The following is a 16,480-nucleotide window of genomic DNA, read 5'->3' on the forward strand; positions in this document are numbered from 1 at the left end:
ATGAGCTTAATCAATGACATTAGAAAAATTTAGTGCACATGTATTCAGTGATGGATATTAATAACACAAACATCTACTGATGGAGCTTTGGTTCCTTGCTTCTGTTGAGTTTCTGGCACCATGTTGAACTGAACTGGATGATGACATCAATGAACTGACTTTAACTGATACATCTTACATCATCAGCACACACTTTTCCTGTTTAACACTGCAAAGCTGCTTTGGCACATTCAGTATTGTATAAAGCATTGTAGAAATAAAGGTGACTCGACTAACACTCGAATCACAGTCCTTTGAAGGTTGTTGTAGTCTGATGTCAAGAGTAACTCGTTTTGTTAAGAATGAAGAAGAAAATTGCTCAAATCTGTCACTCTTATTGCTTTGTTGTATTGCCTCAAATAAACATGGCAAGTGAAAGACTTAAAATACAGTCTGTTCTATCAGAAAGAGGATGACTGTATGATATTGTAATGTTTTGGATCTTTTATGTCTACAGTGTTCCCTGATCAAAAGAGTTTGTGAATCACAGACACATGAAGGACAACATCAGAGAAACTGTGATTGTCTGTCAAAGCAAGTCATTGAAAACTGATAACATACAAGATTTAGAGATGAATAACATTCACTCATCAGCCGTTAGCCACACCACTGTTCGCACGCACTCACGTAATACAGACGTCGTCTGATGTGTTATTAACAGATAATTCTGGAGCACAAGCTAAAGAAACACTTTATTGATCATCACGATCCGCGTGCCCGTCAGGATTGACGTCATCGCGCGTGGATGTTCCCGCCTCTCGTTCAGTCCCGCCACACGTGATTCCCGAATCAAAAATCCAGTATGGCGGAATCTGTCAGACGGCGATTCTGTGGCATCTGCGCATTCCGGGCGAATTCAGATGTGTGCCGTTGATCCCACGAGCGTCCCGCGTCTGCCGCGATCAGGTGAGCGAACGAGCGAGCGATCCGCGTCACGAGCTCCGCGCGCGGCCGTTAGTTGTTATTATGCTATTCTTCAGCAGCTTCCTTCAATGATGCTCGAACAGATTTACCTTCACATGTGAGAAAAACCTCTTCCGTGGAGATCAGTTGCGCGTAACGGTTAACCTGAAACCAGCTTTAACTAGTATTGTTTGATTATTGTGTTTAACCGAGCGACGGCCAATGACGTGAAGCGACTCGAGATGGGCGGGTTATACCGCTTTTTGTGAATGAGGTTGAGAAAGGATTGCCGTGACACACACACACACACACACACACACTCAGACACACACACACACACACACACACACACACACACACACACACACACACACACACACACTCAGACACACACACACTCAGATACACACACACACACACACACACACACACACACACTCAGACACACACACACTCAGACACACACACACTCAGATACACACACACACACACACACACTCAGACACACACACACACTCAGATACACACACACACACAGACACACACACACTCAGACACACACACACACACTCAGACAGACACACACACACACTCAGATACACACACACACACACACACAGACACACAGACACACACACACACACACACTCAGACACACACACACTCAGATACACACACACACACAGACACACACACACACACACTCACACACACACACACTCAGACACACACACACTCAGACACACATACACTCAGATACACACACACACTCAGACACACACACACACACAGATACACACACACACACTCAGACACACACACACTCAGACACACACACACACACACACACACTCAGATACACACACACACACTCACACACACACACACACACACACAGATACACACACACACACACTCAGACACACATACACTCAGATACACACACACACACACACACACACACACTCAGACACACACACAGACACACACACACACACACACACACACACACTCAGACACACACACACTCTGATACACACACACACACACACACTCAGACACACACTGATGTTCAGCATTACAGATACACTGTTGGTGGTCGTTGCTTGACAGCTGGAACTGAACACTGCTCTGAGTAATCTTCTATTTTGAATTCTTATTTGTTCAGATATTGATTCAGAAGATGGCATATGGTGTTTTATTGTCTGTTTAGGCTCCAGTTTTTAGCTTGAGGGACAATGGAAGCCCCAGAGTGAACATAATGGCCACATGGGAATCACCCCCCACAGACTGTCAAAGAAGGTTAGCATACATGCCCCCCCCCAGCGTCCGTCTGGCGAGGACAGAGACCCGTTTCAGGAGAGAAATGACCTGATGGTCCAGAAGACCCTGAGATCACGCTTCTGTCGTGCGAAAGAAAGTCTTTCATTTAATTTAAGTAATTAATTAATTTATGCATTTAGCAGACGCTTTTATCCAAAGCGACTTACAGTGCATTCAGGCTATCAGTTTTTACCTATCATGTGTTCCCGGGGAATCGAACCCCCAACCTTGTGCTTGCTTGCTTGCTAACGCAATGCTCTACCACTTGAGCGACAGGAACACCATCATTTCACTAATATCACAGGATTCCACTGACAGAACATAAGATCTATTGGTGATCATCAGTTGTAGAGTTTGAGTAACTAAAAATGATTGAGATAAAGCATAAGACCTGGTCTTCTGTAAAAACGCTGTGTACAAATTGATTAACCCACACACTCCATGTCCTCGTCCACATGAAGGTGGAGAGCCGCGGGGTAGTGATGTTAGGGTTGGGGTTGTAATAACATGACCACTGTCTAGGCCTGTATGAACAAAAAGCTGACTTTGTGAAAATAAATATTGTCCTTTGTTGGAAAGTCCCTACTGATCGTGTGTGAGTGTGTGTGTGTGTGTGTGTGTGTGTGTGTGTGTGTATCATATCAGGACACAACTCTGTATAATGTCATGGGTATGACACAGGTATTACAAGGAGAGGGTGACTTATGATGACATAACCCATGTCTCCATTTTTCAAAACACTTATAAATCATACAGAATGAGTTTTTTTGAGAAAGTAAAAATGCAGAAAGTTTCCTGTGAGGGTTAGGGTTAGGTGTAGGGTTGGTGTAGGGCCATAGAATATACAGTTTGTACAGTATAAAAACCATTACACTTATGGGATGAACACACTTTACACAAAAACAAACGTGTGTTAGTTTGTGTGTCACGAGTGTGTGTGTGTGTGTGCATGTTTGCATTGTCTGAACTGAGGAAGTCAGCCCTGCTGTTTTCTTCCCCACTGGTAAATGTGGTTGTTGTATATCTGCTCAATAATGTGTCCATGTGAAAGGTCTCTTCTGAAGATAAATGAAGATAAAGTCCATGATTTGCATTTGATGCATTGATTCAGCTGAATGCATGGGAGGGCTTTGACAGCACTGTCTGATGCTGTGTAACTGCTAATCTTTACTAATCTAAAGCTAACTGCTTTACAGAAATGCATGTGTCTATATTACAAAGCAGAAGTGAATATGTACAAGTAATCTTGATATCACAAATGAACAGTTCGATATAATAGAATCTTACAGTTAGCTAACATTAATTAATTTCAGACAGAAACTCATTAAAGCGATTATTACGAGTGTGATCATAATGATTACAATATAGAGAAATTTTATGTTTTTATGAGAAATCTCTGTAAAGAATATCTTTAGTTACAGGATCTCTGCTTTCTAACAGCTGCTGGCTGGATCTGTCGAGACGAGGAGCAGAAACCGCTGCTTTACTGGAGCTGTATCTGAAGTCTTGAGAACGCATCAGCTGCTCCAGACATCATGACTTCTCAAAGTCATTCAGGTACGTCTCGTTGGGTGTTGTATGATTATGAGTTTCTGCTTGTAGGTGTAGTGCGTTTGGTTCTTCTGCTTGACACATGCAGTGTGTAATGAGATCTAACAGCTGATGGAGAGACTTAAAACGGTTGTGAAAGCTTCTTCACTGATGCAAGCTGACGATCTGTGTTTGTGTTTGAGTTTCATCTTCTCGCCTGAGCCTCAGTAATCCAGGATTCGTTTAATGATGTAATAGGTTTTTTAATCAGTCAGTGCTGTTCACACCGGAGTGATCTCAAGTAGGTTAGTGTCCAAGATTTCTTATTTGTCTTGCTAATAAACGTTCTACATATCTCATTTTTTTGGTTATATATTATACATGTTTACTTAGCCTATTTCCAGTTTGGTATACCTATTTTAACTTTGTGTAAGTTATTTGTTATTTTATATTTGGCATAGCCTGCCCTATAGCACGGTGTATTTTTATTTACATTTATTCATTTAGCTGACGCTTTTATCCAAAGCGACTTACAATTGCTATATATGTCAGAGGTCGCACGCCTCTGGAGCAACTAGGGGTTAAGTGTCTTGCTCAGGGACACATTGGTGTCTCACAGTGGATTCGAACCCGGGTCTCTCACACCAAAGGCATGTGATTTGTCCACTGCGCTAACACCACCCCATATTTGCTTTGATAATAAAATTTCTGTTTTATATATAGGCTAAAGTGAGTTTGACATTGTATTTTGTTGTTGCATTCAAGCAATTGACGCCAAACTTCCGCTGATTTGATTTAAGCTATTTAAAAGTGAAGGAAAGCGGGGAAAAGAGAGAACCCCCCCCCCCCCCCCCCCATGGTGATATGGTATTTATGAGCTTTTTATGAATTAATGAATACTTTTATCAATTAAATGTCACAATGTTTTCTTGCCATCGTCCAATGTTTGTTTCTCTTTTTTTCTTCTCTGTTCATAATTATTATTTTTTTCTTGGTAACACGTCTAACAGGAATAGTTTTGCTTCTTGACATTTAATTAACATAACAGCTGCATTCAGGCCCTTAAGATCCTGTAGACATTTAATGAATTGCATAATATTTATAATTCTATCAAAATCATTGAGCGTGTGATGTGGACTGTGTCTGGTTGAGCGTGGTGATGACGGACCGTGAGCTGATGACATGTGACAGGCGCAACTGCGGCGCTCTGATTGTCTTGTTTTATGAGTCCTGTTCCTCCTGCTCGCTCCTTCTGATCCGTTTCTCATGTTTATATTTATCAGAGTCCTCTCTTCAGGACTGCAGCAGCTTAACTCGCTGCTATTTATAGAGCCGCACAGATTCTGCATGTGCGCCGAACAAACAAATGTGCCGATTGTTTCTATCCCTCCAGAAGACTGCAAATCCCCCCCAATCCATCCATCTGACTCCCCACATACAGAACTACAGGCTCTCTGGGGCGGAACCAAACAAATGAAGGCTTGCCAGCGTCTGAGCCTCGTTTTCAGATCCTGCATGAAAGCATGCTGGTTTTAATTGCAATCAGTCCAGACGAACAGGAGACTGAAGCAAGCTAGCGTGTGTGCCGTCCGGCGAGAGAGGAACAGATACTGGATGTTCTGCCAACATCTGACCGCTCCAATTACAGCCTACACAGAACCCTCACTGCCATCACACCTTTTGACATTTCAGGCATTTGTCTTTGTCCATTCTGGACACTGATGTGAAGATCCTAATGATGCTGCGTCTAATTAAGGTTATGATGTGATATGTTTCCAGTTTTACATTTCTCATTGCGTTTTCATGTCTCTCAATGGCTTCTGGCCGCTGAAGCGTTGCACGTACATGTGATCATCGTGTTCTTGTACACGTCCAGGTATCACTTTTACACACAGCTCAGGGAGGTTAAAGATGCCGCATCGATTATTATTATAAGTGCGGCAAACAATAGCTATGAAATACTTAAAATTCACACAAACATTTTCATACATTTTATTGGTGCTGTTGCACTGTCTTACTGTAGAAAAAAACTATATTTCATTGTTGTTAATATTGTGATTTTTGTGGTGTTGATTTGGGCTGGGCGATATATAAAAAAATATATATATATCACAATATTGTCAAAATGTTTACGATATTCAATATATATCTCTATGTTTGCATTTGCATTTAAATAATTATAAATATTATGCCCATTTAAAAAAAATGTTTAAAAACAACTTAGATTGAACAGCTAATTTAAGCATTTAAAGAAAATCGAGACCAAGTGATCACTTACTGCTTTTTAATTAAATGAACACGTATATGTAACTGAAGTAGTGCAAAACAAGTACAGAAAGCACATTCTGTAAACTGTTTTAGTGCATGCAATTCACAATTTAAACTATGCAGCTGGAAGAAATAACTAAATTGTTTTTATTTAAAAAATTATTTATTTTTTTACAAGTTTTTTTAGTTAATAACAGTCTGTCAACTGTCTGCGGTTTTGAGAGAAGCTCTGTGGCATGAAACTATGTTCTTACTGACACTAAAAACCCTCTTAGATGGGGAGCTAGTTGCTGAAGCACATATATATATATATATATATATATATATATATATATATATATATATATGAACAGCGCTTTCATTAGATGCTAAACTCCAGCTTGTTAGTGTTTTCAGATTATCGTCAGCGATGCTGAGGAGTGAGAACGTGCGTTTATTTAAAATAAGCAAACAGAAGCGGGCAGAAATGTATCCTTGTAACAGCGAAGCTCTGATTCAGGGATTTAAACTCTTGTTATCTGGCAACCGCTCTCATGAAAGCTCTCGTTGTAGAGCAGTGTAGAGGAGTGTAGAGCAGAGCAGTGTAGAGCAGTGTAGAGGAGTGTAGAGCAGAGCAGTGTAGAGGAGTGTAGAGGAGTGTAGAGCAGTGTAGAGCAGTGTAGAGCAGTGTAGAGGAGTGCAGAGGAGTGTAGAGCAGTGTAGAGGAGTGTAGAGCAGTGTAGAGGAGTGCAGAGGAGTGTAGAGCAGTGTAGAGCAGTGTAGAGCAGAGCAATGTAGAGCAGTGTAGAGGAGTGCAGAGGAGTGTAGAGCAGAGCAGTGTAGAGGAGTGTAGAGCAGTGTAGAGGAGTGTAGAGGAGTGCAGAGCAGTGCAGAGCAGTGTAGAGCAGTGTAGAAGAGTGCAGAGGAGTGTAGAGCAGAGCAGTGTAGAGGAGTGTAGAGCAGTGCAGAGGTGTGTAGAGGAATGTAGAGCAGTGTAGAGGTGTGTAGAGCAGTGTAGAGGTGTGTAGAGGAGTGTAGAGGAGTGTAGAGCAGTGTAGAGGTGTGTAGAGGAGTGTAGAGCAGTGTAGAGCAGTGTAGAGGAATGTAGAGCAGTGTAGAGGAGTGTAGAGCAGTGTAGAGGTGTGTAGAGGAGTGTAGAGCAGTGTAGAGCAGAGCAGTGTAGAGGAGTGTAGAGCAGTGTAGAGGAGTGTAGAGCAGTGCACAGCAGTGTAAAGCAGTGCAGAGCAGTGTAGAGGAGTGTAGAGCAGTGCACAGCAGTGTAAAGCAGTGAAGAGCAGTGTAGAGGAGTGTAGAGCAGAGCAGTGTAGAGGAGTGTAGAGCAGTGTAGAGGAGTGTAGAGCAGTGTAGAGGAGTGTAGAGGAGTGTAGAGGAGTGTAGAGCAGTGTAGAGGAGTGTAGAGCAGTGTAGAGGAGTGTAGAGCAGTGTAGAGGAGTGTAAAAGAGTGTAGAGCAGTGTAGAGTAGTGTAGAGCAGTGCAGTGTAGAGGAGTGTAGAGCAGTGTAGAGCAGTGTAGAGGAGTGTAGAGCAGTGCAGAGCAGTGCAGTGTAGAGGAGTGCAGAGCAGAGCAGTGTAGAGCAGAGCAGTGTAGAGCAGTGTAGAGGAGTGTAGAGCAGTGCAGTGTAGAGCAGTGTAGAGGAGTGTAGAGCAGTGTAGAGGAGTGCAGTGTAGAGGAGTGTAGAGCAGTGCAGAGGAGTGCAGAGCAGAGGAGTGTAGAGCAGTGTAGAGCAGTGTAGAGCAGTGTAGAGGAGTGTAGAGCAGAGCAGTGTAGAGCAGTGTAGAGGAGTGTAGAGCAGAGCAGTGTAGAGGAGTGCAGAGCAGTGTAGAGGAGTGTAGAGCAGTGTAGAGCAGTGTAGAGCAGAGCAGTGTAGAGGAGTGTAGAGCAGTGTAGAGGAGTGCAGAGCAGTGTAGAGCAGAGCAGTGTAGAGGAGTGTAGAGGAGTGTAGAGCAGTGTAGAGCAGAGCAGTGTAGAGCAGTGTAGAGGAGTGCAGAGGAGTGTAGAGCAGAGCAGTGTAGAGGAGTGTAGAGCAGTGTAGAGGAGTGTAGAGGAGTGCAGAGCAGTGCAGAGCAGTGTAGAGCAGTGTAGAGGAGTGCAGAGGAGTGTAGAGCAGAGCAGTGTAGAGGAGTGTAGAGCAGTGCAGAGGTGTGTAGAGGAATGTAGAGCAGTGTAGAGGTGTGTAGAGCAGTTCAGAGGTGTGTAGAGGAGTGTAGAGCAGTGTAGAGGTGTGTAGAGCAGTGTAGAGCAGTGTAGAGGAGTGTAGAGCAGTGTAGAGGTGTGTAGAGGAGTGTAGAGCAGTGCAGTGTAGAGCAGTGTAGAGGAGTGCAGAGGAGTGTAGAGCAGAGCAGTGTAGAGGAGTGTAGAGCAGTGTAGAGGAGTGCAGAGCAGTGTAGAGCAGTGTAGAGGAGTGCAGAGGAGTGTAGAGCAGAGCAGTGTAGAGGAGTGTAGAGCAGTGCAGAGGTGTGTAGAGGAATGTAGAGCAGTGTAGAGGTGTGTAGAGCAGTGTAGAGGTGTGTAGAGGAGTGTAGAGCAGTGTAGAGGAGTGCAGAGCAGTGTAGAGGAGTGTAGAGCAGTGTAGAGGAGTGTAGAGCAGTGTACAGGAGTGTAGAGCAGAGCAGTGTAGAGCAGTGTAGAGGAGTGTAGAGCAGTGTAGAGGAGTGTAGAAGAGTGTAGAGCAGTGTAGAGGAGTGTAGAGCAGTGCAGTGTAGAGGAGTGTAGAGCAGTGCAGAGGTGTGTAGAGGAGTGTAGAGCAGTGTAGAGGAGTGCAGAGCAGTGTAGAGGAGTGTAGAGCAGTGCAGAGCAGTGTAGAGCAGTGTAGAGGAGTGTAGAGCAGAGCAGTGTAGAGCAGTGTAGAGGAGTGTAGAGCAGTGTAGAGGAGTGTAGAGCAGTGCAGTGTAGAGGAGTGTAGAGCAGTGTAGAGGAGTGTAGAGCAGTGCAGAGCAGTGCAGTGTAGAGGAGTGCAGAGCAGAGCAGTGTAGAGGAGTGTAGAGCAGTGCAGTGTAGAGGAGTGCAGAGCAGAGCAGTGTAGAGGAGTGTAGAGGAGTGTAGAGCAGAGCAGTGTAGAGCAGTGTAGAGGAGTGTAGAGCAGTGTAGAGCAGTGTAGAGGAGTGTAGAGCAGTGTAGAGGAGTGTAGAGCAGTGTAGAGGAGTGTAGAGGAGTGTAGAGCAGTGTAGAGGAGTGTAGAGCAGTGTAGAGGAGTGTAGAGCAGTGTAGAGGAGTGCAGTGTAGAGCAGTGTAGAGGAGTGTAGAGCAGTGCAGTGCAGTGTAGAGGAGTGCAGAGCAGTGTAGAGCAGTGTAGAGCAGTGTACAGGAGTGTAGAGCAGTGTAGAGGAGTGCAGTGTAGAGGAGTGTAGAGCAGTGCAGAGCAGTGCAGTGTAGAGGAGTGCAGAGCAGAGCAGTGTAGAGCAGTGTAGAGGAGTGTAGAGCAGTGTAGAGGAGTGTAGAGCAGTGCAGAGCAGTGCAGTGTAGAGGAGTGTAGAGCAGTGTAGAGGAGTGTAGAGCAGTGTAGAGGAGTGTAGAGGAGTGTAGAGGAGTGCAGAGCAGAGCAGTGTAGAGCAGTGTAGAGGAGTGTAGAGGAGTGTAGAGCAGTGCAGAGCAGTGTAGAGCAGAGCAGTGCAGTGTAGAGGAGTGTAGAGCAGTGTAGAGGAGTGTAGTGCAGTGTAGAGGAGTGTAGAGGAGTGTAGAGCAGTGCAGAGCAGAGCAGTGTAGAGGAGTGTAGAGCAGTTCGGCGCGTTCTTTTGGGAAAGTATGCTTAAATTTGAAATATTCGATATTCCCGATATTTTCAAATTTTACCTTGTATTTACCTAATATTTACCTAATATTGGACACATCCCCCAGCCCTAGTGCTGATTGATATTTTTGAGGAGGCTCTGCTATGTATAATGTATAATGTGTGCAAGGGCTGTCAACGAATATTCTAAGTTCGAATATGTATTCGAATAGTAAAAAAAAAAAACGAATTTCGAAGGTGAAAATTAATATTCGAATAAAAAAAAGATGTGGAAAAAAAGGCCCGCGGTAGTAGAGGCGTGGTTGTCTGCTTTTCGAGCGGGCCGCTAGCGCGCCTGAGGGTTCAGGGACAGGTCACAGCCTCACAGGAGTCGCACTGTCTGGCACAGCATCACTGCTGAAAGTTGACGCTTCTTCATGGAAGATGCCAGCAAGTGCAGAGCCCAACTCGACCGCAGCAGAGAAAATGAGGTAAAATTGTTGACCCGCGAGATTGTTGAATGCCAGCTATTTAAGATACAGTTAGCATACCATTCGACAACTAGCAACATGAGGTCACATCTCAAAAATGTGCACCCAAATGAGCATGGCATAATGTGTGGAACTCCAGCTAAACAGTCACGTCTTGACACTTAACGTTACTTTGCATCGCCCGCCACAAGCTCTTTGTCTGAGGCCATAACGGATAAAATAATTTCGTTCATTTGTAAGGACATGAGACCGATGAGTTTCGCGGATGGGGCAGGCTTCGGGGAGTTCTGTCAAACAATGGATCCGAGGTTTGATTATTTATCGTTTCATGTCAAGGAAAAGTTCCATGTTTACCACAGCACAGCTCGCTCGGAGCATTCAATGCCAGTTCTATATGCTGTAAAACTTCAATTAATATTAATATTATTTGTTTCAATCACTGAATGAAGCCTGCAATATTTGGGACAACTGTCGCGACCTTAAATTGCTTGCACAAAAATGTGTTTGTTAATTTAAACCATTATGCGCAGAGAACGTGAGGGTGAGAGAGCGTGAGGTCTGCAGTCTTGGCCATTAGTTGATTTCCTTGTTTTTGTGTAGGTAATACATTGTCATATATGTTTAAACTTAAATAGACTATCTATACAAGTAGTTATGTCTCTTTGTATTATTTTTGCCTGTTATTGACGTAATGCGCGTCATTGACAACATGCGCCACCAGATGTTCAAATAATTTGAATATTCGTGTATTTTTTAGAGGGAATATTCGAACGTCAATTTTGAGCAATTTTGACAGCCCGTGCTGATGCACAGGATGGTATTTCTAAAGCTGATGGACGTTCTGTTCCTTATCCTTTTTGAAGGGCAGGAAAGGCTTGTTAAGGTTCATCTGATTATTAGTTGACTAAAAACTGCCCCATTTGACAGAATGTGAACTTCACAGATGCTAAATCTGGATCTGACCCAGATCAGATGGGATGTTCTCATATATCACCACCATTAATGTCACTGCTGTGTGTTTTCCCAGAAACTTTTTAATCCTGTTATGTATAACCAAAGTAACATATATAACACAAAAAGTTTCTTCTCGTTTCATTATTTTCAAGATCAAAATCTGCTTATGGTGTCTCTCTGTGACCATGCTTTAATATAGCAAAACATTTCCCAAATGAAATGGCTTCTAAAAATGTTATAGCCAATGAGTTGTGTTCATAAGTGGCATGAGAGGTTTTGCGTCTCTGTGTGTGCCGTCTTCATTACAAAGTGTGGAGCGGTTCCAAAGGCCTGATGGATGGAGTCTGAGCTCAGAATGCATGCTGGCCTTTGGATGGATATTTGGAAAGTAGATGGATGTTGGCCCCTGACTTCTGCTTTCAGAAGTGCTCCGTCAGACCTGAAGCCTTCGCCAGAATTGGATCAAGCCTGTGTGAGACATCATGGTTTTACTCTCTTATTCTAGCATGCTAATAGATGCCAGTTGAGTTAAAGCTCCTGTATGAATAAAATAAAACATTTATTTGCCTTTTCACTAGGGCTGTGCGATTAATCGAAATCGAAATAAAATCGCGATTTGATTGTGCGCGATTTCTAAATCGTTCACACTGCACATGGTAAAAGATGAGAACAGAAAAGGTTATAAATAGAAAGGTGCGAAAAGATTTAATATCTTGCGCATGAGCACAGAGAGAGTTGTGAGTGTACAGGACACAGGTTGAGAGAAAGGAGACACGTTGTAAGGCAGCGTGTATCTGAGCCTACAGTCGATGATCTGAGCACGCGCATCTGGTTTTGTTAACAGAGCAAAGGAAATCTGCGTGTGAGCAGACAGATTCACGCTCATGCATTATTTTAATGTGCTTTCGCGTTACAATAATGTGCTCTCATTGTCAAGTCAAGTCACCTTTATTTACATAGCGCTTTAAACAAAATACATTGCGCCAAAGCAACTGAACAACATTCATTAGGAAAACAGTGTCAATAATGCAAAATGATAGTTAAAGGCAGTTCATCATTGGATTCAGTGATGTCATCTCTGTTCACTTAAATAGTGTCTGTGCATTTATTTGCAATCAAGTCAACGATATCGCTGTAGATGAAGTGACCCCAACTAAGCAAGCCAGAGGCGACAATGGCAAGGAACCGAAACTCCATCGGTGACAGAATGGAGAAAAAAACCTTGGGAGAAACCAGGCTCAGTTGGGGGGCCAGTTCTCCTCTGACCAGACGAAACCAGTAGTTCAATTCCAGACTGCAGCAAAGTCAGATTGTGCAGAAGAATCATCTGTTTCCTGTGGTCTTGTACTGGTGCTCCTCTGAGAAAAGGTCTTTACAGGGGATCTGTATCTGGGGCTCTAGTTGTCCTGGTCTCCGCTGTCTTTCAGGGATGTAGAGGTCCTTTCTAGGTGCTGATCCAGCATCTGGTCTGGATACGTACTGGATCCGGGTGACTGCAGTGACCCTCTGATCTGGACACAGACTGGATCTGGTGGCTACGGTGACCTCGGAACAAGAGAGAAACAGACAAATATTAGCGTAGATGCCATTCTTCTAATGATGTAGCAAGTACATCGGGTGATATGGGAAGTGTTTCCGGTTCTGGTTTACCTAATTAATGCAGCCTAAAAATCCTTTAACGGATTTGGATATTAAAAGCATATTAGTATGTTATGTTTAAGCCAGGTTAAAGAGATGGGTCTTTAATCTAGATTTAAACTGCAGGAGTGTGTCTGCCTCCCGAACAATGTTAGGTAGGTTATTCCAGAGTTTAGGCGCCAAATAGGAAAAGGATCTGCCGCCCGCAGTTGATTTTGATATTCTAGGTATTATCAAATTGCCTGAGGTTTGAGAACGTAGCTGACGTAGAGGATTATAATGTAAAAGGAGCTCATTCAAATACTGAGGTGCTAAACCATTCAGGGCTTTATAAGTAATAAGCAATAATTTAAAATCTATGCGATGCTTGATAGGGAGCCAGTGCAGTGTTGACAGGACCGGGCTAATATGGTCATAGTTCCTGGTTCTAGTAAGAACTCTTGCTGCTGCATTTTGGACTAGCTGTAGTTTGTTTACTAAGCGTGCAGAACAACCACCCAATAAAGCATTACAATAATCTAACCTTGAGGTCATAAATGCATGGATTAACATTTCTGCATTTGACATTGAGAGCATAGGCCATAATTTAGATATATTTTTGAGATGGAAAAATGCAGTTTTACAAATGCTAGAAACGTGGCTTTCTAAGGAAAGATTGCGATCAAATAGCACACCTAGGTTCCTAACTGATGATGAAGAATTGACAGAGCAGCCATCAAGTCTTAGACAGTGTTCTAGGTTATTACATGCAGAGTTTTTAGGTCCTATAATTAACACCTCTGTTTTTTCAGAATTTAGCAGTAAGAAATTACTCGTCATCCAGTTTTTTATATCGACTATACATTCCATTAGTTTTTCAAATTGGTGTGTTTCACCGGGCCGTGAAGAAATATAGAGCTGAGTATCATCAGCATAACAGTAAAAGCTAACACCATGTTTCCTGATGATATCTCCCAAGGGTAACATATAAAGCGTGAAGAGTAGCGACCCTAGTACTGAGCCTTGAGGTACTCCATACTGCACTTGTGATCGATAGGATACATCTTCATTCACTGCTACGAATTGATGGCGGTCATATAAGTACGATTTAAACCATGCTAATGCACTTCCACTGATGCCAACAAAGTGTTCAAGTCTATGCAAAAGAATGTTGTGGTCAATTGTGTCAAACGCAGCACTAAGATCCAATAAAACTAATAGAGAGATACACCCACGATCAGATGATAAGAGCAGATCATTTGTAACTCTAAGAAGAGCAGTCTCAGTACTATGATACGGTCTAAATCCTGACTGGAAATCCTCACATATACCATTTTTCTCTAAGAAGGAATATAATTGTGAGGATACCACCTTTTCTAGTATCTTGGACAGAAAAGAGAGATTCGAGATTGGTCTATAATTAACTAGTTCTTTGGGGTCAAGTTGTGGTTTTTTGATGAGAGGCTTAATAACAGCCAGTTTGAAGGTTTTGGGGACATATCCTAATGACAATGAGGATTTAATAATAGTCAGAAGAGGATCTATGACTTCTGGAAGCACCTCTTTCAGGAGCTTAGATGGTATAGAGTCTAACATACATGTTGTTGGTTTAGATGATTTAACAAGTTTATACAATTCTTCCTCTCCTATAGTAGAGAATGAGTGGAGCTGTTCCTCAGGGGGTCTATAGTGCACTGTCTGATGTGATACTGTAGCTGACGGCTGAATGGTTGCAATTTTATCTCTAATAGTATCGATTTTAGAAGTAAAGTAGTTCATAAAGTCATTACTGCTGTGGTGTTGGGAAATGTCAACACTTGTTGAGGCTTTATTTTTCGTTAATTTAGCCACTGTATTGAATAAATACCTGGGGTTATGTTTGTATTCTTCTAAAAGAGAAGAAAAGTAATTGGACCTAGCAGTTTTTAATGCTTTTCTGTAGGATAGGCATTGCTGCTTCTGAACCATGTACACATAACTTACTGTATACACACTGCAGACAGAGTACGTGTGAACCTTGGGCAATAAATATATTGGGCAAAACATATAACACCTGAGGCACCGCTACAGTGAGCTTTATGACCGATGCATGGCAAAAAAAACAAACATCCCTGAACACGGGTTTTATTTTATTTTTTTATTATAATTTTTCGCCATATGTCTAGATTTTGTTTGACATCTTTACTTAGTGATTATTTTGACTTAAGTCTGTTCTAGAGACATGTTACAACTTTTTGATAAAGCTCTCATTGGTTTTCTTTTGGAAATATGTTTCAAATTTATACTGAAGGCATTTATGACTGTAAAGCATGTCTGTGTGTGTCAAAATCGTGATTAAAATCGAAATCGCAAAATTGATCAAAAAAATCGTGATAGGTTTTTTTGGTCCATATCGCACAGCCCTACTTTTCACATGAACTTGGTCCGTCGTACTCTTGAATAGAGTGTTGCAGTGATGTCATTGCAGATGTTTGTGAATTATGAGAGAGAGACATACTGTACAGATTGCTTGAAGGGTTAGGGTTAATGTTAGCTTAATAGAGTTCTGTAGCCTTTTTTATTGTATATCTCTTTGTCTCTAGTCTATAAGCTAGTCTTTGTTGGTCAGAAAAAATAGTGGGTTAAACTTAAACTCTTAACAGAGAACATAGTCTGATTGTTTGTTTGCCGTATAAGTGTCAAGGAAGCCGTCAGCATTCATGAGCTCTGTTTCTTTAAGTCGTATTAGATGGATTTGCAGACGGTGACAATTTAACAAAGAGCTGGGAAGCCCAGACCTAACGTTTTGACTAATAGCATATTAGCATTAAGGTAGTGTTTCTGTTTATCACATAGGTAGCATCCGGACGTAAGGCCGTCTACAATACTTTCCCTACCAGCAAACATTATTTATTGTTGCAGTCAAAGCCTTTGGTTGAAATGATGTTGCTGTGGACAAAAGCAGCTCTCAGTAGATGGCTGAATGTTTGTTTTGGGAATTGCTTTTTTGCATGTCACTTGGGAAACTCTGCTCTGTTCTGCAGTCATTTTCATGACTACAACAAGGCTGACATGTAGTTTTATTGTCTTGTGGTTTTCTAAAGGTACTTTGCTCCATGAAACCGAGCTCAGGTTTCATACCTGTTGCTCAATGGGGTGATGCCTAACCACAGCTGTCTTATCAAGTTAGTAGTCCAACACATTGGCATGCAAAGTGATCCATTTAGGCATCTTAGTTTAAATAACCACAGCAGATCAGTTTCACGTATCAATTTCTGGCTATGAGTGTTCCTCGTTCAAGCTTAAACATTACATTTCCCATGCAAATCACAAGTCCACAAGTGTTTTTAGTGTTCTGTCCATTTCTGTATGGTCTTTAGCAGCTTTTGCATATTCTTGGGCTGGGGCTTCACCTCAGATGGAAATTACACTCAATTCTGGAATAATGTTGTAAACTTTTTTTTTTTTTTTAATCTTAGATTAATGGAGCTGTGGCTCCCCTCAGCCCCACATATTGTCTCTCTTCAGATGCATTGTTTTTATGTAGTTGTTCCTCAGCAGAGAGGTTTCCAGCTGAGGCTCCTGGAACAGCTTTCACAATACTTTGGTGCTGTTTGGGTGAAGGGTGAGATCTGTCTGTGGTCATGGACTTCTTCAGCTGCTCATTGTG

General features: G+C 42.4%; 1 protein-coding gene across 1 annotated transcript in view; it reads left to right on the plus strand.

Annotated features, from left to right (window-relative positions):
- The first annotated feature begins 775 nt into the window (after positions 1 to 775).
- LOC132151460 (histone deacetylase 4-like) overlaps positions 776 to 16,480 on the plus strand; it is a 68,670-nt gene continuing 52,965 nt past the window's right edge. Inside the window, exon 1 of the mRNA XM_059559555.1 lies at positions 776 to 945. Within this exon, the coding sequence (XP_059415538.1) occupies positions 900 to 945 (46 nt within the window). The 5' untranslated portion in view covers positions 776 to 899. The remainder of the gene's footprint in view (positions 946 to 16,480) is intronic.

Source organism: Carassius carassius, chromosome 10 (assembly GCF_963082965.1).
Source record: "Carassius carassius chromosome 10, fCarCar2.1, whole genome shotgun sequence".
Taxonomy (NCBI): Eukaryota; Metazoa; Chordata; class Actinopteri; order Cypriniformes; family Cyprinidae; genus Carassius; species Carassius carassius.